The 24,750-nt window shown below is 35.0% G+C and overlaps 1 protein-coding gene across 4 annotated transcripts in view; it reads right to left on the reverse strand.

Annotated features, from left to right (window-relative positions):
• Positions 1–24,121, reverse strand: part of LOC110821957 (putative cyclic nucleotide-gated ion channel 20, chloroplastic) — a 77,048-nt gene extending 52,927 nt beyond the window's left edge. For 2 of the 4 annotated variants that reach the window (XM_088206897.1, XM_088206898.1), the window contains exons 1-4: positions 23,858–24,121; positions 21,860–22,384; positions 14,567–14,758; positions 645–743 (exon numbers count right to left, since the gene is read on the reverse strand). In XM_088206897.1, the coding sequence (XP_088063023.1) occupies positions 645–743; positions 14,567–14,758; positions 21,860–22,369 (801 nt within the window). In that variant the 5' untranslated portion in view covers positions 22,370–22,384; positions 23,858–24,121. The remainder of the gene's footprint in view (positions 1–644; positions 744–14,566; positions 14,759–21,859; positions 22,385–23,857) is intronic. The other 2 variants (XM_088206896.1, XM_088206899.1) reach the window with 2 other exon arrangements.
• Between the last annotated feature and the right edge of the window lie 629 nt (positions 24,122–24,750).

The raw sequence follows: 24,750 nt of genomic DNA on the forward strand, positions 1-24,750 counted from the left end.
AATTTAATATTTCTAAGATATCAAAGTAATCATAAACATATCTTCTAGCACAATCTCCCATTTTAAGATCTGCTTATTCATCAATAGGAAATGTACCAGCAATCTTAATTCTAACATGTTCTTGAATGTGCACGCTATTTCATTATAATATGACTCTCAAAGAAGAAGACATTGAGCTTAGCACAGAAATAAAAATCCAATGAATGCAAGATACAGCCTACTGAAAGGGCTATGCAAAGACGAACCCACAAGCCATATATTAAATAAATAACTTTAGTATAGAGGCCATAAATCAATAAAAGGTTATAGGAGCAAATGAAGCTCCCAAGATTTGAACCCAAAACCATAAATCCTGGTACCAAGTTTAATAATTTCATTAGATTTGTAATTTAAGCTGATAGCAAATGGCAGAACTTAATTATTATATTACATTCAAACAAATCCTTCTCACCTTCTCCATTTTAACCACATAAGAGAGAGATAAATCATGATCTTTCAAGCTCCTAACCCTCCATTACAATATCAAAACACAACACTTATAAATTTGTTTTCCCTGTTCCTTTTCATCATTTTTTTTTCCGTAAGAAACTTTCTAAATAATAAAAACTTGAGAAAAAAATTAAGGAAAAAGTGAAGTCACTTACCTGAAGAAGTATGTTTAATAAGTACATGAAATCAGTCATACTTCTGAATACCACAATTGCCGTTGTCATGGGCCAATTGATAACAATGCATTTATTATGCTGCATTCCCAAGATAGAGGAGGTTATTATGTTAATTCAAGGATAAAATAGGTTAGAATAAGCATATAGTAAAAATCTCCAACGAAAAGAATTAGCACAATCCAATATTATAGCCCAAAGAGAAACTCTGCATACGCAACAATAAAACCATGAGGAACTAGACAAATTATTGGCTATGAAGACCTCGCCATCAGCAACCTTCAACTTCTCTTTACTCGTCACCCAATCATTCTTCTATGAGGTTGCACGATGCATGGAATTTGTGCATGTTGATTGATGTACCCCAAAAGTTATAAACTAGCCTTTCTGAGTGTGAGAAGTCAGTCTCTCCTATATAAGTAAAACCATGTCTAATGATTCTGTAATTAACATTTATTAAATATCAGCTGTAGGACTAATTTACTTGTAATAAGTATTGATTAGTATCTCTTATTTGTCAGGATTTAAGTTTAATCAGTTGCTACATTGTGACGATATCTATTGCATATATTCTGCTGCCCCCAGATGTGGAAAAATACATAAGGATTTCATGATTTTCCACATGGTACCAAAGCTGTAGGATTCTATCTCAATTCTTTTTCTCAGCCTTTATCGGCGAGCTCTCTTTTATTTTTCTTGGCCTTCATTCCCCATTTAAGCCCCCTTTTTCCACCCTTAGTTGCTGGACCTCGACTAAGACTTCATCCCTGAATCCTTTCCAGCCCTCACTATTGAACCTTGATCCAAAGTTTACTGTTGAATCCAAGACAGTTTTTCATTACTTCTAAATCCTCAATATCTCAGAAGTTGCCAAACTCGCCCAACCAACAGATAATCTGCAACATATTCAATCAGCCTACCGTTTAAATGGAAAGAGTTATTTGAAGTGGTCCCAATTGGTTCAAATAGGCGAGAGAAAGACCAATCTCTTGCTTAACACTGGAACCAAAGAAGGAGATGTCAAGTTCACTGTCCGGGATTAGGACTCCACAGTTATGCCATGGTTATTGAACTTGTTTACCCGAGATAAGTAAACCCATGCAAAGGCACATGACACAGCTTTGATCAATGAAATCAAAACAAAAAACCTTCAGCCACCAAAAAGGCAATGTCTCCCTAACAGAGTATGCCCAACCTTCTTAAAAGTTCATGGGAAAAACGATCAATAGTTCATTCAAATGAAGTCTAGTGAAGGTGCCGCTTTCTTGAAGAATTTCATATAAATGACCAGATTTTTAATTTCATGGAGAATCTAGATGCGAAATTCAATAAAGCAAAATTAGGGAAGAAAGAATTACTTTTGCTTAATAATACAATATCTCTTATTTGTACTGAGGAGAACATATGAAGACTTATATTAGAATCACAACCTGTTGAAAGATCAGCTATGATCACAAAGATGAAAGTGCCACAATCAAAGCCACGGGATTATAATTCATTAATAAGAAACAAGAACAACCTAGACCAACCAAAGACTTGCTCTGAGCTCTTATTGCAGAAAGTTCCGCCATACCAAAGACCAATGTCAGAAACTCTATGATAAACCACTAAGTAGAGAGTGGAGTAACAAAGGTTACTAGCAAAAGCCAAACCAACCTTACCCATGCTCATGAAGATTCCCCTCAAGAAAAGATTAGAGTCAGTGGAGAACATGGCGACTTTAAAATGAGGTTGAGAAGCTAAGAAGTATGGTTGAAACTTTTAGCAAACCAATGGGTGCTTGGTCTCTCGCACAATCAGGTAAGTCTTCGTTTGCATTTAGTGTCTCAGAGCTGTCCCATCCGAATTTATGGGTCATTTACTCTAGGGTTACTAACCATATGAAAAAACTCTTCATTCCAAGTTGTTATCTATAACCCATTTCCTAGTAATATGAAAATTATTAGTGCTGATGGCAATCGGGTCACTAATGCAGGACAAGGACTTGCTTGAGTTATTCTTTGGCCTTATTAAATGTTCTATATGTACCTAACTTTTCTACCGCTCTTAGACCTATCACCGTGTCACTAAATCGAAACTATTGTGTACTATGTTAGGTGTTCCTTTTTTGAGGTTCTAGGCCTGGCAACTAGGAAGATGATTGGAAATGCAACGAGCCTAAGGCACTCCTAATGCGAGAAAATAGGGGGCAAGTCACACTAAGTTACATGAGATCTCATGATCAAGATGTAACTCAAACTCACATGGAAGACCATATTGATTAATCCTGGGACCCGCATCATTTAGTATTAGAGTATAGGCTAAAATAAATCGTATTATCTTCGATTTATTGCCCTTGCATATATCTGTTTCCTAGTGATTAGCATCGCCATCATAGTGCTAATCCTTGATTGTGTTATGCTCACTTGAATGCATTATTCTTATTGTTTCAACTGATCTCCTTATTCTTTTAGTAAAAAAAAGAATCAGAAAAGAAAGAATAAAAAAAAAAACTCATCATTACTTGTTTCATTCGGTTATTATCATATCTTGCATCCACTCTTCTATTCATACCCATCATATAGCAAAAACAAAAATTAAAAAAAAAATCATATCCATAGTATCTTTTCTTGCACTCTAAGTTTCTTTATTTTTCATTGTACTTTAGTTCTATTATATCACTAAGTAGCTATTTGCATTTTAATTACTTAGCATCACACAAAACACACACCATTTTCATCCGTGTGTTTAACTTTTATCGCGTCTAGAATTGTGTTACAATTTTCTTTCACTAGAATTTCTTGAAGTGTTATATATAATGTTTGATTACCTTAATTTGAGAGAATTCAATTCTGATATTCAACTTGATAGGAGAAGATTGAGAGAGCTAGTGAAACACGTGAAGATGTGTTATTTTCTAACTTTTCTTGTAGATTTCTCACAACGTTGTTGTCTAGTGAACTAGTCAATATGAAGCGGTATGTAGAAAGTTTAAAAAGCTTAATTGGGCGGAAATAAGGAAAAGATCTCCTACTTCATCAAAAGCCAAAAGACGAATCCATAAGGAGAAATATAGTTCATGTGATGACATGAAGGAAAGACGATCCTAATCCAAAGGAAGATAAGCAAGACAGCTTCCTTACTCATTTTGTGAGTGGAAAAATAGCCTACAGATTGATGAAAGTAGTTGCACCAACGCGGTTAGTCCTATAGTGGTTGACAAGTTTGGTTTGACATGCACAACACATCTTCATTCCTACAAATTGCGATTGTTGCATGAACGCGGGGAGGTGAAGGTATCTAAGCAAGTATTGATTTCTTTTATTATTGGGCGATACGCTAACGAAGTTTTGTGTGATGTTGTATTCATTCATACTACTCGTATATTACTTAGGCAACCATAACAAAAAAATAGACGTGCAATTCATGATGGCCTTAGGAATTGCTATTCCTTTTGCTTCAATGGTCGAAAACTTATTCTTACTTCTTTATCAGTTGAGGAAGTGATGTGATTCCGAGAAAGGCCAAATAAATCCCAAAAAGAAAGACCCAAGAGAAGCAGGAATCTTGTAGTAAGTAGGACTCCTGTGGGATAACGACCCGCAAGAGAGGGGCAATTAGTTACGCCCACGGCATGCACATGATACCATCCAAAAAACACCCACAGGAGGATGATGTTTTCAAGGGCTTATGCAATTCCAAGACCAAAAGGGAAGGAAATGACAAAACTCAAGAGGAATTGGCCTTAGCTTAAGAAAGCCAGTCCAAGAGTCCTTAAAAATGCTCAACCCGTGAGTCCAAGAAAGATCCAAGGAAGTGTTGACCTTTGAAGTCCCAAGAGAAGGCAAGTCCAAGGCCTCTCGGCCAAAAAGGCCCGTGGCCAAGGAGTGACGTGCATGCGGGCAGCCTTGCTCGCATGTGCGCGCATGCACATGCACGAGAGAGGGAACCCGCACACGTGGAAAACTCCTACGCATGAGGAACCTCCTCACCTGATTCCTCTCCTCTTCTATTTCGGATTTTGAGTTCTTTTTTATCTGAAATTTGAGGCTGGATAAGATAAGAGGAAGAAGATGACAACAGAGCAAGGCGGAAAAGACTCCTAGCTCAAGTAGACCCCATGGGAAGAGAAACCCGCATGAAAGAAACCACACACGGAGTCATTATTTTCACATGTTTTCTTGATTATTTTTCAAGTAATTTCATTCCTAAAAGAATCCTATATGGATTGAGGTGAAGAGTTCAAGATAAACATCAAATTTGAGATAAAAGCACATGGAAGAATCAGTCAAGAAGTTCAAGTTTCCTAGCCACATCCTCGCACTCTCTTTCAAGAGACTTTAACTTATTCTTCAACTTATCTTCTTCAAATTAATTAATTAAATAAAGAGAAAATTAACTCAAGGCGATCAAGATCAAGGAGTCTAGATTCGGGCAAAGAGAATGGGGCATTACCCAATTTAATATTATTGCTTTAATTATTATTTTATTATTTTATTATTATTTTAAAAGTTGAGATTAGGATAAGTTGAGTTTTAGATTAAGCTAGTTTAAGAATTTGAGGTAAATTATGGAGTTTGATTTTGTTTAGAATTAATCCAGTAAAAACCTATATAAAAGTCTCACTCTAGACATAAAAAAACAATCAAGCCAATTTAGATAATGAAATTTCAGTTTGTTCTTTACATTTAGCTTCGCTAAATTGTGAGTGAGAGTTTTTCAAGTGAGGTTGCTTCAACCATTTTGTTAACCCGGAGAATTTGAATCGACTTATCGGGTAAGTCGTAACATTTTTTCTATTCCTAAATTTATTTCCCAGTTACCTTGATTTGCATTCAAGTTACTGGATGTGGTTCAAATAGGGAGGATTTAATTATACAGTTAAGTTTCTGCATGCTCATGCATATGAGGGATTCATGATCAAGATGTTTTGATCCTGGAGTTTCCCACGTTAAAAAGTGTTTAAAGATCAACTAAGGATCAAGAGATCATTTGAAGAGAGAAAAGAAATCATGGGAGAGAAGGAGAATAATGTCGCGGGAGAAAAGGAGAATGATGCCATAAGGGAAAAGAAAACTAATGTCATGAGAGCGAAGACAATTGATGCTGCTGAAGAACAGAAAATGATGTGATGTGACCAAGGCTACGCCAAAAACAACCCCGAAGATCCAAGCTGAATCCCGAAAGATAGAGCCAACCCATGGGAGGAAGAAAACCCACAAGTTGCAAGATTCCCCCAAGATGCAGGAATCCCACGAGCAAGGAGTAGCCTACAGGGAAGTTACCCGCGCGCTTGAAGCCGCACGGGAAGGGGGCGCTGCGTGCACAGTGCACGTGCACGCAGCCAGCAAGTCACGCGCACACAGGCCATCCTGCAAGCGACTCTGCATGCGCACAGCATGCCAATGCAGCCTCACATGCTCACAGGGCCCACAGGAAACGAAATTCGTCTGTAGGAAGGGGGATTCCCACTCCCACTAGGACTCCCGCGAGTTCCGTTTCAAAAAGGAAGGTACACTTGGCCCTAAATGGTTTTCTAAACTAGATTATCATCAAGGAAAGCCCAAGTTTGTTTGAGAAAGAGAGTTCAAGGCCCAAGCGGCACTTCATGGGCTTAAGGGATTACATGTCAAGAAGCAAGGCCGCGCTTTGGCCCAAAGGGAGGCGAGTCTAGATCAAATCAGCCATGAAGGCCCGCAGCAAAGGTGTGCCGTACATGTGAACCTCTTAGCTCACATGTGCAGACAAAGGCAAATGAGAGAAAGAGGATCCCACACATACAGAATTCCTCCACCCATGAGGGAGAGTCCTCATCTGACCTCTTCCCGTCTTCTGGATCAGCTGCAAGAATCCTCTTAAGACTTATGGTAAGAATGAAAAGAAGTTTAGAGGAAGTTGAAGGAAGAACCCTAGAGCAAAAGGAGTCCGTGGGAAAAGCAATCCCGAAAGGAAAAAAACTCCCACCCATCAGAGAGAGCCCGAACCAAGAGGGAGTTTTCTTCCTACATGCTTTACATGTGTTTCTTGATTTCCTTGAATACTATTCCAATGGGAATTCATCATACAAAGACTTCTACATTTATTGAAGTAATGAATTCAAGAGGAAGAAGAATTAAAGAGCAACAAAGAATCAGCTAAGGAGGATCTTGCCTTAGCCGAATTCTCCTCCTAGATTCCTACTCTACAAACATCCATCTTCATACTTCTTCAAACTCAAATTCCTCAAAGAAATTAATTAATTAAAGAATAAGGACAAGTTGAGAAGATGAAGAATACTTCAAGTTCAAGAGAATTCCGTGTTCGGCCAAGCGAAACGAGTTACAATTTTAATTAAATTTTTTTAGTTTAATTATTATTTTAATGTTTCCTAACTTAAGTAAAGTTAGGTATCTAGTTAAGATTTTGATATTTGATTTCAATTAGAAATAAATCGGTGAATGTCTATATAAAGGACACACGCTTAGATTGTAATTCAAGTCAAGTTTTGATATTAATAAAATTAAAGGTTGTTTTACCTTATACTATTGTGATTACTCTTTAAGAGGGTTTTTCAACCATCTTATTGAGTGAAAAACTTAATTATCTTATCAAAATAATCCCTTGTAGCGTTTTATTAATTTCTTTATCGAGTTGACTTGAACTTATCAAGATACTTTTTTGTGATATTTTAATCAATTCAATTTATCCCAATACCATAATTAGGTTAATTGTTGGGTTAAGTAAGGAGGATTTGTTAAGGGTTTTAAGATTCTGTATGTTAATGTTATATGTGAAATTTTTTATCTCACCGGTTGACCCTGGGTTCTACATCATGATGTTGCAGGAGAAAAGAAAATTGATACCATGGGAGACAAGAAACCTTTGTGAAAGAAAATAGAAAGGAACGTTTATCTAACATAACTCATCTTCATCTATTAATGTTGTGTCTTTCTTGCAGGATTCTAAGAAAGTGGAGTTAGTTAAACCACTACATGAAAAGGTCCCGATTCGAGAACGAACCATTTTGAAGAAGAGGGGATGATGCAAGAAAGGGGAAGACAACTCACACTAAATTACATGAGATCCTATGACCAATATGTAACTCAAACTCACATTGAAGCCCATTAGTCAACCCTAGGTTCCACATCAACTCCATTACCATGACTTACTAATTGTTAAAAGAACATACTTCCCTCTTTATTTCTTTCATAAATATTATTCCTAAAAAGGATAAAATTTGGCTCTACCACCGTTATCTTGGTGATCGTTTGGTCATCTAAAAGTTATGTTTCATGTCCTTTGTCAAGTTATTGATGGTGAACAATGTCATAGTATGGTTGTAAGTTTGCAAAAGATTGTTATGTCTCTTATCCAATAAGCAACAATAGAACTTCAATTCCTTTCTCTTTGATTCTTAATTATATTTAAGATTCGTCTATAGTGTCTAATCTTATTTGTGCTAAGTGGTTTGTCTCCTTCATAGATGATTGCACACAAGTAACATAAATCTTTCTCTTTGAGAAAAATTAAAACTCAACTTCGTGCCTCTAAATTTTGATCAAGTGATCAATGTACTATGGAGATTAAAAGACTGATCAAATAATTACCAAAGGTAATTTTGATCAACACCTACCATTATTTCTCCACAACAAAGAATTATTCATGAATCATTGTGTATCTATACACTCCAACAAAATTGAGTTGCTGAAAGGAATAATGAATACCTTCTAGTTACTACTAAAGTGTTTCTCTTCCAAACACATATGATAACTATATTGGGGAGAAGTTATAACTATATTGGGGAGAAGTTTCTCTCTCTGCTACACATATAATACACCAATTTCTTTTTCGAGTCCTAGGATTTCAAACACCAATGGAGATGCTCTCATCACATTTTCCTCCCACTAACAGCTTCACCAAATGGTCCAAAATTCTTTAGATGTGTATCATTTGTCACTTTTATCCCTCTCGTCAAGGTAAACTTAATCCTAAAGCCTTGAATATGTTTTTGTAGGACACCCTTCAATTACAAAAGGGTATAAGTGTTATTTTTCACCTACTAAAAACTTTCATCTATTATAATGTCCTCTTCAACAAAAATAGATCTTACTTTCATGATTCTCATCTTTAATGGAAGAAATTATGTCTAGAAGACAAGGACATCTCTTTTCTTTTAATAGACTTATCCAAGTAACCTGATCCTACTCCTACCTCTGAGTCTACTCCTGAACATCACTTTACCTCATATGGAGATCGGTCCTCCTATCACTTAGGTTTATTCAAGAAAGAAGTATTTCTTTAACTTTCCGAGCATGTCGAATAATTGGACCTAAATCTGTAACTGAAACTAATGAATATGGATCAGCTATTGAAATTGTTCCAGCAACTGACCAACCTGAAAACGGTGACCTACACCTTCAATTGCAGTAAGAAAGGCACCAGAACCTGCACTAAGTTTTATGTCAAGCAATCCAATTGTTGTTTTTTCCAAACGAAAATGGAATATCTGGAACATATCATCTCTCAAAGAGGTGTGAAAACAGATCTCTAAAAAATCAAAACTATGGTTAACTGGCCAACTCCTCAAACGATTAAGGCCCTTGCAAAATTTCAAGCCTAACGGGATACTATTGTAAGTCCATACAAAATTATGGAATCATAACCAAACCACATACCAACCTGTTGAAGAAAAGTGTTTTTTAAGTGCAACACAGAGGTTAATCAAGCTTTTTAGTTGTTAAAATCAACTATAACTTCTAGTCATGTACATAGAATGCCCAAATTCAGAAATTCATTTAGTATTGAGACAGAGACCAACAACAAAGACATTGGTATTGTCTTAATGCAAAAGAATCAACTCATAACCTTCATAAGTAAGACTCTCAGTCCCAGAAATCAAACTAAACCAGTATACAAAAAAAAAAAATTATGGCAGTTTTTTATGTCGTAGGGTAATAGCGGTACTATTTGGAAAAAACCTCCATCATCAGAAAGTATTAACGCAGCTTAAAGTATTTGTTAGAGCAAAGAGTATCATTTTGTCAGGACCCGACTCTGACATGTAATTTACATGAACCAAAATTTAGGAAAAATATTAAAGTTTAAATGTCTGTGGAGCAATTTTAAGATAAATTGAAATATTGGGTAGAATTTAGAACTAAGGAACTGTGAGACAGAATTGGAATTTTATGAAAAAAAATAAGACTTTTTGAAAGAGAGAAGAGATGGTGTCAAGGAGAGAGAGAAGAAAAGAGTTTGAGAGAGAGATGGTGTCAGGAAAGAGAAAGGAGAGAGTCTGAGAGAGAGAAGATTCTTTAGAGAGAGAATACAGATATGTGAAAGGTAAATATTTTAGAGAGAGACCGGTTTTAGAGAGAGAAAGAGCTGTTAAAGAGAGAAAGATAGCAAAGAAGAGAGATAGAGATTGGGATAGAGAAAAGATAATTTTATTTGAAATTTATTCATACAAAAATTATAAGTTTCTCTTAGTTTTACAACCTTCTATTTATATACACCAAATGATACAAGAAAACTCATTCCAATCGTCGCAATTGTTGTTAGAAAGATGAAGAAAACTGACATTTCAGCTGTATATGGCGTCGGATGGAGGAAGAAGATGAACAATCGAGCTCATTCACAGATGAAGGGTCAGGCTGGTTCACTGCATGGAGTGGTTCGGTGTAACCCAATTTTTTTTTAATTCCTGCAACCAGTTCCTAACAATTTATTCCCTTTGAGAATTAACCTTGCTCTCAAGATTAAAATTCAGTCTTTAAACATTTGGTGTCAAATGATATTATTACTATTTATTATATTATATATAGATACTTATATTATATATATATATATATATTTACTATACTATCGAAGATATCTCTGTGGATCTTTTGCAACATTTTTCTACTTGCCATCTGGAGGTTGATCCTCTTCACTTTCTTCTTCTTTATCACATGCCTCCACTGCCATTGCTATTTTTTCTTTGCATCGATGTCCTAGAGAGTATTTCTCCCCACAACTATAACAAAGATTGTTCCTCCTTAATTCTGTATGATTTAGACTCCTCAAGGGTGCTACTTCTTGAAAATTCTAAATTGTAGAGGAATTTTCAGTGATGGAAACACTCCCTTTTAGAAGAAGTTGTGGAGTGTTTTTGCTTATTGTGGCGGTTGATGACATCTACTGCTTATTCTACCATATAGCAACTCAAACGCTTGAGTTAAAGTGTGTGGCTTGTGCGTTCTTATCATCGGTCAAAGTTCATCCTTCAAACGACTTGTAAAACTAGAGATAGAATATTTTTCAAAAAGTTCAGAGATCTCATTTCTTCAAACTTTTATTGATACTGGAGGATAGTATCTTCCTAGATCAATTTATTGAATTCCTCCATAATATCAACTTCAGCTAATCCTCCAAACCTTTTACACAATTTCACCCTAGAACCTTCTCATTCAAATATATTTGGGTCATTTGTTAACCCATGAAACCAGATCTCTGCTTTGTCTCTAAGATACAATGAGGTTGTTTCTGCCTTATCGTCTTCTGAGATGTTGAAAACATTAAAATACTTATTGCATTTTCTAATCCATGTTGTAGGATTTTGCCAATCAAAAATAGAAATTTCAATTTTTTGGACAGGGTTACTAGCTCGATTACCCCCTTGATCTGAACTACCAACCCCAATTTCCTTAGTTTTCAGGTTCGATAATATTTCTCTAACAATATTTAAAGTAGAGGCAGAGGGACTTACTTGAGTGGCTATTTCACCAATTCACATACTGCTTTGCACAATTTTGGTGAGTCTTTCAAATTATTTGCCTAACATAATCAATTAGTCCATTATGACTCAGGTTTGCTGTTGTGATTTATACATTTTGGATCTAAGATTCGAAAATTTTTTATCCATCTCATGTATATTTTCCTCCAAAGTTTGTATCTTCTATGGTTCATATACTATAAGCTTTGGACACCATAGTTATGAAACTTGCATGAGTTTCATCATAATCGAGCTACTCTAACACTAAGTTGTCATGACCTGATTTTTTGACACGTAATTTACCGGAACTAAAATTTAAGAAAAATATTAAATTTTAAATGTTTGTGGGGTAATTTTGAGATAACTTGAAATATTGGGTAGAATTTAAAACTACAAAAAAGTGGGATAGAACTGAAATTTTATAAAAGAAAATAAGACTTTTTGAAAGAGAGAAGAGATGATGTCAGGGAGAGAGAGAAGAAGAGAGTTTGAGAGAGAGATGGCGTCTGAAAAGAGAAAAGGAAAGAGTTTGAGAGAGAGAGATAATAGTCTTTAGAGAGAGAATACAGATATGTGAAAGGTAGATATTTTAGAGAGAGATCATGGTTTTAAAGAGAGAAAGAAGCTGTAGAAAGAGAAATAAACTATTAGAGAGAGAAATAGAGAGAAAAAAAGATAAATAGCAGAGAAAAGAGATAGAGATTGGGATAAAGAAAAGATAATTTTATTTGAGATATACTCCTACAAAAATGACATGCCTCACTTAATTTTACAACCTTTTAGTTATATACACCAAATGGTACAAAAAAACTCATTCCTATCGTCGCCATTGTTGCTGGAAAGATGAAGAAAGCCGATGTTGCAGCTGTATATGGCGTCAGATGGAGGAAGAAGATGAACAATCGGGCTCGTTCACAGATGAAGGGTCAGGCCGGTTCACTACGTGGAGCGGTTCAGTGCATCCCTTTTTTTTTTAATTTCTACAACATAAAGGAATCATAAAGCTGTTGGGATTAAATTATACGATCCAATACAAACAAGGATTGTCCATAGCTGCCGTTGATGCTCTCTCAAGAAAGGACTTCGATGATCTTGAGACAGAAGTCTTGTACACTATATCTACATCCACCCATGCGTGGACGGTAGAAGTAAGCAACAATTATGCCGATGATCCTTTTCCCGGCAGTTACTCACAGAATTGATGGTTTACCCAAATAATAGGCCCCCTTTTAGCCTGCAACAAGGCCTCATTAAGGAAGGTTGGTGATCAGTGAGGAAGAAGAGCTGCAGAATCAACTACTCTACTAATATCACAACTCAACAGTGGGAAGGCACTCAGTGAACTAAAACCACTTATGAATTGGCCAAACAACACTTTTATTGGCCTGACATGAAAAATATATTCTATAATGGGTCTAACAAGATGACATCTGTCAACATTGTAAAACAAAGAAGGTTCCCACACCAAGTTTACTGCAGCCCCTTCCTGTACCCTCAAATGCTTAGACCCATATATTCGTGGACTTCATTGAGCAGTTACCAAAGTCTGAGAGAAAATACACTATATTAGGCTTCACCAAAATATGGACATTTCATACTCTTACACCATCCATTTACTGCAAATGGAGTCCCTAAGAGTTAAATGGACATTGTGCGTAGATTATATGAAATTTTGCACGTAATAGTGTCCAACCAAGACATAATATTTACCAATCTATTCTGAAATGAGTTAATAAAAGTAATGGGGACAAACTTGCTCTCCAATTTTGCATATCATTCACAGATGAATAGACAAATTGAAAAGTTAAATCAATGTCTAAAGATGTATTTATGATGTATGGCCAATCAACAACTGAAGACTTGGGTTAAATGGTTGGCCGCAGCTGAATGGTGGTATAATACCTCATACCACATGAGTCTGAAAATGACACCCTTCCAAGCACTTTATAGATACCCTCCTCCACATTTCTCATACTCAATAGAACTCTATCCAGCATCACCTTCATTTTTATCCAAAAGAGAGGAGGTCAACAAGAAAATTTGTCAACACCTCTTGAAGGCACAGTATAAATGAAACAGTATATAGACAACCGCCAAAGTGAAAGAAGCTCTGAAATCCAAGATTGGGTTTCTACTCAAGCTACAATCTTTCAAATAGGGAACACTAAAAAGATGAAGAGAATCCAAATTATCACACCGATACTATGGGTTGCTTAAAGTATCACAGAAGATTGGAGAAGTTGTTTACAACCTCCAGTTGCTAGCAAACTCGAGGATCCACCAAGTTTTTCATGTGTCTCAACTCAAGAAATATATCACCAATACAAAAACAATCCAACAAAACTTGTCTCTCCATACTTATGACTGCTTTCTCAGTGTGCAACTCCAGCAAATCTTGCAATAAAAAACCAAGTACATGTCAACCAATCTGTGGATCAAGTCCTTATCGATTGAGAAGGAGTTCCAGCTAAATAATGTACGTGGGAGGACTATCAGTATTTATAGCAACAGTTTCAACAACTCAATCTTGATGACAAGTTTGATGTTCAAGGGGATGATATTGTCAAGAAACTCCTAGTTGTCTAATACTGAGGGAGGGGCATAAAAGGAATTTCACCCATGGAGGGCAAAACGATAATTTCATCCGAGCTAATTAGGATTAGGATTGATTAACCTTAACCTTTACCATCATATCTTGCAGCCTTAAACGTCGTTTATCTTTAATACTTAAAACCTATAAAATGCTTGACTCTGTGCATGTAAACCATCAAAGAAAAAAACAAATTTTATCTCAAAATTTCTCTTCTTTCTCTTTGTTTTTTCTTTTTACTTGTCTCTCTCTTTCTCTTCTTTTTTCTTAGATTAGACAATCATGAGTAAGGCTTGTAATAGAATATTTAAAAAGAAGCATAAACCATGATACATGAAATATGATAAGTTAATTTCCGACATATCTCCCTTTTTCAGACTTCAAAAAAGATTATAAAAACTCGAACTTACTTTAAGATGTTTAAAACTTATGATGTATGTGCATCACATAGCATTAGTACAAAAACATTAAAAATGGGAAGTTGTAGAGGAACCGAGGAAAAAGAAAGACAATGAAGAATCTAAATAAGCATGCATTATTATGATATGTTTCTCTCCTTCAACATTACCAACAACGAGAAAGTATTCATGTAGAGAACTATACCTTGTGCACATATAATAAGAAGAAAAACAATGGGTCAACAAAAATAGCCACCAAGCATGAAACTACAAATACTTTGTTCCACTGTTGAATTTTTTTGGTATGAGGATTCATGATCCCTGGAATGTATGGTCGGAGAAAAGAGATAAACCTCCTAGCCCAACCTTTGGCATCACCATAAAGAGCATTATGGAACTGCAAAAAATATGAAAAAAGAAGGAAAACAACGCAATTAAGAAAGATGCAAAGTAAACCAAAAACATAGAGGACAAAAGAAAAAGAGCTCCATCTAAAACATAAATGGTGTAGGAGATTTATCTTAAACTAAGGTTCCTGTTAATCTCTCGCGTAACTTTTATTTTATATTTTAGACATGGCCTAGAAATCACTAACAAGAACCTTTATTCCATTTGGTAACATAACTGCTAAACCTGTTGGAGATAATAAATTGAGCAAGAGAAGCGACAGAACCTATAGGTTCAATAATATTTATAATAAAATTAGTTATGCAAGGTGGTCTTTTAACCAATTTCCAAAATGATGAAGTGTATGGCTATCTTTTCCACAATGAGAGCACTCCTACTAAGATCATGTCTACCATGACCATCATGTCAAGAGTATTAGCTAGTCACGTAAAGTTAGCAGATTTTATCATTAATATCAGCAGATTTTATACTTTGCACAGTTTTAACAAGTATCTACTATCTTTGTAAATAAGTTAATCTTTCCTTAATTAGAATATACCAGTTGTATATCAAATCTGTATATTATATTTTAGCTAATTTTAGGGGTGAAAATCAGATTGTGTTTTTCATATAAATAATGTGAATTCTCTATTGAGAAAACGTACTCTCCTATCTAAATTCTCTATGTTCTATATGGTATTAGAGTTAATTCCAACTTAGACTCGTTCAGCTCTTTGTTCTTAGTTATTCTTACTCAAGGTCTCTTAGCCTCATGTCTCCAGACAACTATGATCCTTCTTGATTTCTTTTAATAGCAAATACTAGTCAGGCTACACATTCCACTTCAAGATATTTGTCACATGTAAAGATCTATGGAGCCATACAGATGACAACAATCCCAAAAACAAATATAAGGATGGGCATGCCAAGTGGGAGGTCAAGGATGTCCAAATACAGGCGTGAACCCTATGATCCATCAAGTCCAACATTGTTTTGAATCTTTGACCTTTCAAGACTACAGATGAGATGTGGAATTACCTATAGAAACTCTACAATCAATGTAACACTACTTGTCGGTTCCAGCTTAAAAATGAATTAACTACTCTTTAACAGGATATTCTTTTTATCTCTGAATTTTACTCTACTTTCATGAATCTTTAAGCTAAATATACTAATATATCTATGCTACCTTACTTCTCGAAGGTCTTACTTCTGTTCATTGTGTTAATGAAATTACTAAAGAGATCAATTTCTTATAAAACTGAAATCTAAATTTAAGATAGCAGGTCCAATTTTATGAATTCAGATCCTATCTCTTCCTTGGAAATATGTCTCAACACCTTCTCACTCAAGCCACCATGGAACATAAAGATCTGCTGCTGCTCTTATGGCATATGCAACACAAGGTAAGCCAAGAGAAAGAGACATGAGTACTATTCAACGCTTTTACTACAAGGGATTTAATCATTACACCTCAAACGATCTCAAAAAATTTGTAATTACTGCAAAAAAGATGGTTATATTATTAAAGAATATCCTCCTAGATCCCCAAGAAATCTACAACACATATGTTATACCAATTGGCTCTTCTAATATTGGTGGTCTATGGATACAACAGATCTAACACAAAATACTCATACTCCTATCCAATCCCTAACCTCTGAAATGGCTCAACAGATGATCATTTATGTATTCTCTTATTTAGGACTCTTAGGTAACCCTTATCTATATCATCTCTTTGATAATTTGATTCTACGACTTCCAATCAAACAATAGTCATTTCCTTACCAATGAAAACAAATATTCGAGAAATTTCAAGATTCATACTGCTAATAGGAGCCAATTACCCATCACAGCCACTCACTACATTTTTTTCCTTTCTAATTGATGATTTGTCTTTCCTAACCTTACCATCAATATTGTTTTTGTTTGTTAGTTAGTTGAAAAATGATTGTAAAGTATAATTCTTTAAACCTGATTGTGTTATGTAGGAAGATCACAAGGGGCTTAATGCAGGACGTCTTTTCCCTCTCCCAACTTCCTTTGTCTTTATATTTCTTCTTACCCTTTGTCACTTATAATTCTGCTTTTATTGATTATCAAGGATGACATAAGCATCTCGAACATCTTAACTCTAATATAGTTTATGATTTGCTAAAATATGGTTTACTTAGAAATAAAGAGTCATCATCTCTTAGTCAATTTGATTGTAATTCTTGTGCATTAAGAAAAAGAAAAATTGTCTTTTCCCACACACACACCAAACGTAGCTCGGCTTTTTGATATGATACATAGCGATACGTGATGTATGGCATTAGTCGTTCATCTAATTATAAGTACTTCATTTCTATTGACGACTACAGTTATTTCACATGGATCTATTTTCTGCATTATAAAAACAAATTATTTTCTGTTCTCAAGCTCTTTCCTGCATATGTTCATAACCAATTTTTTTGTTAAAATCAAAATTTTTCACTCTAACATTGGGAGAGTACATATCTCTTTTATTTCAAGAAATCTCGCAAACTAATGGCATAATCTCTCAAATGTCTTGTCCTTTACTCCCACAACAAAATAAGGTAGCTAAAAGAAAGATCAATCACCTTGAAAGAAAGATCCATCACCTTCTCTATGTTGTTCGCATTCTTTTACTAGAGTCATTTGTGCCCCTCTCGATTTTGGTGTGAACCTCTCTCTCTCCACTATGGTCAACCTCAGTAACCAATGGCCTCTTCCCTCATTGAACTATGTCTCACCTTTTAGTCGATTATTAAGTTACACTCCTAATTATTCTAATCTTCATACCTCTGGTTATATGTATTATATTCATCTTCCTACACATGAATGCACAAAGTTCACAGTTCAATCAGTTAAATGTCTTTTTCTCTGAAATTTTATACACTAAAAAGGTTTTTTTTACTATGATCCAGATTTGTGACATATTTGAATTTCTAAAAAAGTGATCTTTCTAGAAAATTAGTATTTTTCTTTAAATATAAGTGCAAGATGTATTGAAAAAAGGCACCAAGAAGATGTCACCCATGTATAAAAATTTACAGATCAATAAGTATATTTATAATAGATCTAAAATCAACAATGCTATTAAGATTGTGACCAAGTACAATAGAGCCAAAAAGATGTAGCCATTTATCCTTGATAACGGCAAAATCCAATTCTTTTCCCTAAAAACTTTACTATTCCTTTCATTCCAAATGATCTAAAAAATAACTAAGGGAATGATTTTATGATTTGCTTTGTTCCTGCATAAGCCTGCCCTCCCCAGCAAGTAGTTCCCCTTTAATCGATCCAACTATGACCCATTTTAAGCCCATAATGCTGAAGACCAAAGACCTGAGAGAGTTTGAAAATGGACACCAAAGGAGCAGGTGGTTGGTAGTTTCCAAGTTGGATTTGCAGAGTTATCAATTGACCACGGTAATACCTCTCCTATGGACCTTGTCCAATGTTAGAATGCATTCCTTAGCAGTTTCCCAAGAGAAAAACGAAATTCTAGGAGGGACCTTAGATTTCCAAATTATGTTGGCTGGGAATTCCGGACGTGAATAATTAGCGTAACTAGAGAGGTAGTTGTAGAGAGATTTAATTGAGAAAGCACCATTTTTACACAACTTTCATACCAGTTTGTCATCATTGTTGTTTAAGCTAATAGTGGACAGAATCTGGGTCAAAGACAAGTATTCTTCTACTTCCCAATCTTGTAAATTTCTGTTTAAAACCAAATTCCAGTCACCAGATGAGTCAGACCCAATGATTTTGTCAATGAATGCAATTTTGTCTCTGGCTATAGCAAAAATGTTGGGAAATCTGTTCTGGAAATTTTCCTGACCATTCAAAGTATCCCTCCAGAATCTCACCCTGCTGCCATTACCAATTAACCACCTGAAATAATGAGGCACAATGACACCCAACTGCTTAATGCTCTTCCACAAGCTGTAACCATGCGGGCTGTGATCCAAAAAAGTGGAATTGTGCAGATCTTCCCCGTACCATTTATGACTAATAACATTCCTCCAAAGGCTGCTATTATCATTCCAAAACCGCAAAGTCCATTTACCAAGTAAGGCTTTGTTGAGAATGCTTACAATTCTGATTCCCAAACCCCCATAAACATTACGATTCCTGAGTTCATCCCATTTAATTAGGTGAATTTTCCTGTTGTTGACCTCATCTCCCCCAAAGAAAACGGTTTTCAATTACTTCCAAGTTCCCAGCAACCTTCTTAGGAATGTGCAGCACAGATAAGCAGTAGATCGGAAGATTCGATAAAGTACTTTTTATAAGTGTTAACCTACCATCCATGGAGAGAAAATTTCTCTTCCAGCCAGCTAATCTGTTTTCCACGGTTTCAATTATCGGATCCCAACTTTTCCCATCTTTATATTTAGCATCGAGGGGCATGCCAAAGTATTTGATGGACAATTGGGCAGTGCCAATCTCCACAAGTTCAGACTTATATAAGTTAATCTTGAGACTGGAAACTGCTTGGAAGCAAATGAGGATACATCTTAGAGTAAGAAGTGAATTGGCGTCCGGTTGGCAAAACATTAAAGTGTCATCGGCTAATAAGAGGTGAGTGATTTCCAATTATTTTCCAAAATTACCCACATAAATGCCCCTCAATAATTGTAGATTTTTTGCTTTTTCAATGAGTTTATTTATGACTTCCATAACAATGATGAATAGTAAAGGAGAGAGGGGTTCTCATTGTCTCAATCCCCTAGTAACTGAGAAAAAAGAGGAGAGACCGCCACTCACCATAACGGCAAAACTGGAAGTGGAGATGCATGTTCGGATCCATCTCCTCCATTTCTCACCAAAACTCATCCCATCCAACATGTGGTCAATGAAGTTCCAAGATACATGATCGAAAGTCTTCTCCATGTCCAATTTGCAAAGAACACCCCTCTTTTTATTTCTGGAAACACCATCCACAATTTCATTTGCAGTTAAAATGGCATATGTAATCTGTCTACTGGAAATAAAAGCCAGTTGACTTTCCCCAATGATCTTGTAAAGGCAGTTAGAGACCCCCTCTCTCTCCTTCATTCTATTTTTTTGTCATTCACCAAGACCCTCTTTCTCCTTCATTTTATGTGCTGCCATTGTTTATTAACACTTCTACAAGCTCATCATCTAAACCTTTTTTAGCGTATTAGCGACGCACCTCCACCACATTAAACCAGACTTCTGCACCTCCATCACATTAAATCAGACTTCTAAGCCCTGACTGTTGATACTGTTCCTGCAACTAAACCTGCTTCTAAGTGTTAATCTTCCCTTTTTCGCTGGTTTTGCAATCCACTTCTATGTCTGGTGGACTGCCACTTTCTCCCATCTGAATCAAAGTCGCTACAATCTCTCTCTCCAACCAGATCCATCTCTCCCTTTTAGCATGTAAACCCTGTTTCTCTTTTTATCACCAAAATAGTGAAACAAGGCTAAAAACCTTATTCCCATATTTCGACATACCTCTGTCAGCAAATAACGCATTGAGATCAGACATACTATTGAAGAAATGATGCCTTCATCCAAGAACATGCCTAAGAAGTTTCTTAGAGAGTCAATTCCACCTGCTCAATCAGTATGTGATATGATTGAAAATGCAGTCTCCCCATGATTTTCACTGGTTCCCAGTTCCCATTATCAAAGCTAACTACGAATATTTTCCTCTCAACAGTTAAATCCATGCACAATTTCCCATTGGATCTGCTTGCCATAGTTCCAACTCAATTTCACACACAAAAGACTTCTAATTGGTAATTGACAACCATAAAGACCATCAATATTCAACAAGATTCGATTGTATTACACAACCAGAAAATTGAAAAAATTCTCAAATAAGCATTTTACTAAATGGTTGACCTACATAAGAGAGTGAGATTAAAATGGTACTTATTGTACTTAGTAATATTTTCCTGAATAGAAGAAACTAAGAAATACTAATTCTAACAAGAATAAAAAATTTAGTAAAATCGTGAAATTATCAAATTATAATAATAGACTCATAAGTAGTACACCAATTGTATATTTAAAATAGTATATTTCTCATATATTTAAGCAATCTAATCCTGACCAATTTTTTATTAATAGTGGTCTAGACCTGCACTGGGGAAATAAAGGTGGACCTAGAACCTAATGGCCAAATTGTCTATTTAGGTCCCTAACCATGCGTTTGAATTCTTTCTTGTTAGATTCCTGACAATACTTCCCAAGTTGGCAGCAAACTTATTAACCAAGCACAATTAGTGCTCAAGAAAATTTGGTAAGAACACTTTAACTAACCACACAAATAAATAAATAAAACTGATCTCAGAGAAAAGATATACCTTCAACTAGTTAACAGATTCAAAATGCTCTTTCCTAGAAAATCCTAGCATACCTCTCTCAAAGCAAGAACAAAAAAATTCGTAATCATTACTAAGATGCTACGAGTCCTAAAAATCTTATATTAGGTGAATTTAAGCTCGCAATTGAAACTAGAAGGCACATCAGATTTCATCATTTTCAATTATTCTAAGGTGGTTCTTTCGCATTAACATCACTCCGTAAAGTAACACCAAAAAAAAAGTGGAAATCATTGTAACAAGGTAACTAGAGTTCAAAATATTTTAAAGATGCTTATTTCAAAAAATATATTTATTTTAAAGATTCTGTTCAAAATCTTCACTTCCAAATCCAATAGTGTAAATCAACATGGAGATGTGAAATAGTAGAACTGAGAGATCAATTATCCAAAAAAGATTAAACGACTACAAAAGAACCTAACTTTATATTAATATTCTAACACTCTCCTCAAACACAAACCCAACCAAAAACTGTGAACAAAGTACACAGTGCTGAAATTTGATTTTTGTAAATTAGGTGACTTATTAAAGGGACAAACATAAATTATAATACAGATAGGAGTATATTTATCACATAAATTATAATACAAATGAGGAAGAAGCTCGATTTATTAGTTATATTTGAACAGAAAGATAGCAGAAAATGTCAATACCAACACATTCGCTAAAGAAATTAAGACCAGCTACAAAATGCCAAACAAAAATGATTGGAGAAAATATAAGTTAAGCCTTGAGTGATGAAACACCTTTGGGTCAAATATGCCCGAAACCTTTGAGCTCCTTCGTTGTGCCGGTTTGAAATTGTAATATGTCGGGCAAGTTGTGCAATATGGATCATTGCACATACCCAATTGCCCAGACCTCAGCAAATGTTCATTTTTCCCCACATTCTTGTTATCGGACCATTCATTATCTTCTACCTCGCTAAAAGAAGAAAATTTTTCCACCTTAGGTTCTGTCTTCTTTTGACCAGCTATTCCCTGATTTTGAATAAAAATAGCTTCAGGTTTATGGCCAATGTATAATGGACCACTCATCTGTACAGATGGACTTCTCTGTTCATTCCTTAAGGGGCCAGTATGACCCACAAGGTTAGTTCTATTTTCATAGGATTCCATTGAATGCATAGGAATGGAAAATGAAGCACTCCTAGTCCTGGAAGTAAATGCCTTCAAATGTGAAGCAAAATTTTCATGTGACGGCTGTGAAAGGGTGTCTGACAGCATTGGCATCTCATCTTTATCGGAATCAACCATTTCTTATAGATTGACCTACAAACAAAAGAAAACATTTAAGTAAAGAGTCAAGATACATGCACGTCTAACCACAAATGGTGACATAATAATATATCATAATTCGAAAAGAAGGACAAGAAAAACTCAACCCTCACAATGCATAAAATTACATGCCTCTTCTCGTGACTATCACTCCTTTTGGAAGAGAAAGAAATAAACAAACAAACAGTGAAGATGTTTCAGTTCCACCATAACATTTAAACAGAGCTTGGCATGACAACAAGTTTCTTTTTCTTTAGACAAGGCAGTCCTTAGCAAAAACGGCTCAAAATTATGTATCTTATTCAAAAAGGATTTTATATGTGAGATATATATATATATATATTTAGAGAGAGAGAGAGAGAGAGAGGAAAGAACAGACATGCTCCTATCGAACAAAAGAAAACAATAACTAAAACTAGTAAAATGGGCAAATATCAATATAAAAATGCCTCCCAAATCCTTTACATCATACACAACAGCACTCCCCAGGAAAAAAAAATAATAAAAAAAATAAAAATATTGCATCTTAGCTCATAAACAGGCCATCCTGATCATCCTATCCAAAATCATATGCGGATTGACATTTTGGTTGAAGGTCTTGGAATCATGCTCCAACGATAACATATTAGATTTTGAGAGATTTCTCTAAGTTCAATCATTTTATTGTGATAAATTTTCTGTAGTAAAAGTAAATAGATTGTTTGAAGAAAAATTATGACTCTAGATGTTGGAAAGGTGTAGTCATTAAGATAGGTTAAGTGAAGTGTGTGAAATTGGTCAGAAGAGTGGAAAAAAGTTAGATGAGGTGTTTAAGAAAAGTTGTGGCCATAAATAGTTTCTATTTGATTGAATGAAGTATGTAATGCAAATGAAATGAGTCAAAAGAAAATTATTAGTATTAATGTCCGAGTTTGTGGAGAGCGATTACTTTAAGAGTTGTTTTGATTGAGTTTTAACAAATTGTATCAGAGCGTTCTTCAAGATGCATTCAGCTTGCTAATTGCCAACTAAAATTGTTTCTTCTTTTCCTTAGAGTCGACTGACGCTTACAACTGAGTCTAATGACGTTCATGCTTTTCCTTAGAGTCGACACTTACAACTGTACGACACGACTGAATTTCAAACTAAATCCAATATTAATAAAATTGAAACGAAAGAGGGACAGCAATTCCACGGAACACAGCCTTCTTCGAGATGTATTCAGCTTGCTAATTGACAACTAAAAGCGTTCGGTGTACTACTGAGTCTACTGACATTCATGCTTTTCCTTAGAGTCGACGCTTACAACTGCCCGAAACGACTGAATTTCAAACTAAATTCATTAAAATAGAACGAAAGAGACACAGCAATTCCTCGGAATACAGAGTAAATTTACAGATGAAAACTAACATTGAAAACAAAACTGAAGGAAATAATGGAATAAGAAAACGTACGAAACTCTAAATATGCAAGAGAAGAAGAACATACTTCAGAATTGGACGTGAATTGGAGGTGCCGAACAGCTTCCGGAAGCAACAGAAAGAGGAGAAAGCTGTAAAAGAGGTATTTGAAATGCTGAGAAGAATGTGAAAGTGAAAGAAGATGATGAAGACTTCAATACGCTGACCGGAGAGAAGGACAGAGACTTTGAAAAGTCAGGTGGGGATGAGAATAAGTTTGGAATTGAGCGACTGGACATTTCCAGCAAAATTCGCTGTCCGGGCGGGAGCTTCTTTTCCTTCCCTTCTCTATTATTTTATTTGCAAATTACATAAATATCCATAAATTTTTGTGAAATAAGCAGATAATCGATCATCTTTTTCAGAATTTGACAACGACATTTTCTACTTTAAATCATTATATAAGTTAATCTTAATTTAATGATAAATTTAATTATAAACAAAGTTATCATGATATCATAGTAATTTATTTAATATAAATAAATATCAAATTAAATAATTATTATTAAATTAACTACTTAAAAATAATAAATAAACAACACAAATCTTGCTCATTGCCAAAGATTGAGATATTTTTTTATTAGAAGAAAAAACTAGAAATAATTGTTGTCTTAAATTGAAGACATAAAAATCAGATATTTTATTTTATGAAATCCACTCGAATCATTTACTTATTACAAAGTACTAAATATATTCAAAACAAAATTTAGTGTGCGAAACAAGACTATATAATTACTTGTTCCTATTAAATATTTTTTAACTAATAAAATATTTTTTTAACTTTTAACAATATATTGAAAATTTAATATAAAGAAATATAGTACCATGCTTTTTTGTTTTATTATTTTATTTTATTGTTCTCTTTGTAACAACACATTAATGACATTCAATGTGTATTTAGATGATTTTTAGGATGGTTAT

This window comes from Carica papaya, chromosome 7, assembly GCF_054855325.1.
Source record: "Carica papaya isolate Zhongbai chromosome 7, ASM5485532v1, whole genome shotgun sequence".
Taxonomy (NCBI): domain Eukaryota; kingdom Viridiplantae; phylum Streptophyta; class Magnoliopsida; order Brassicales; family Caricaceae; genus Carica; species Carica papaya.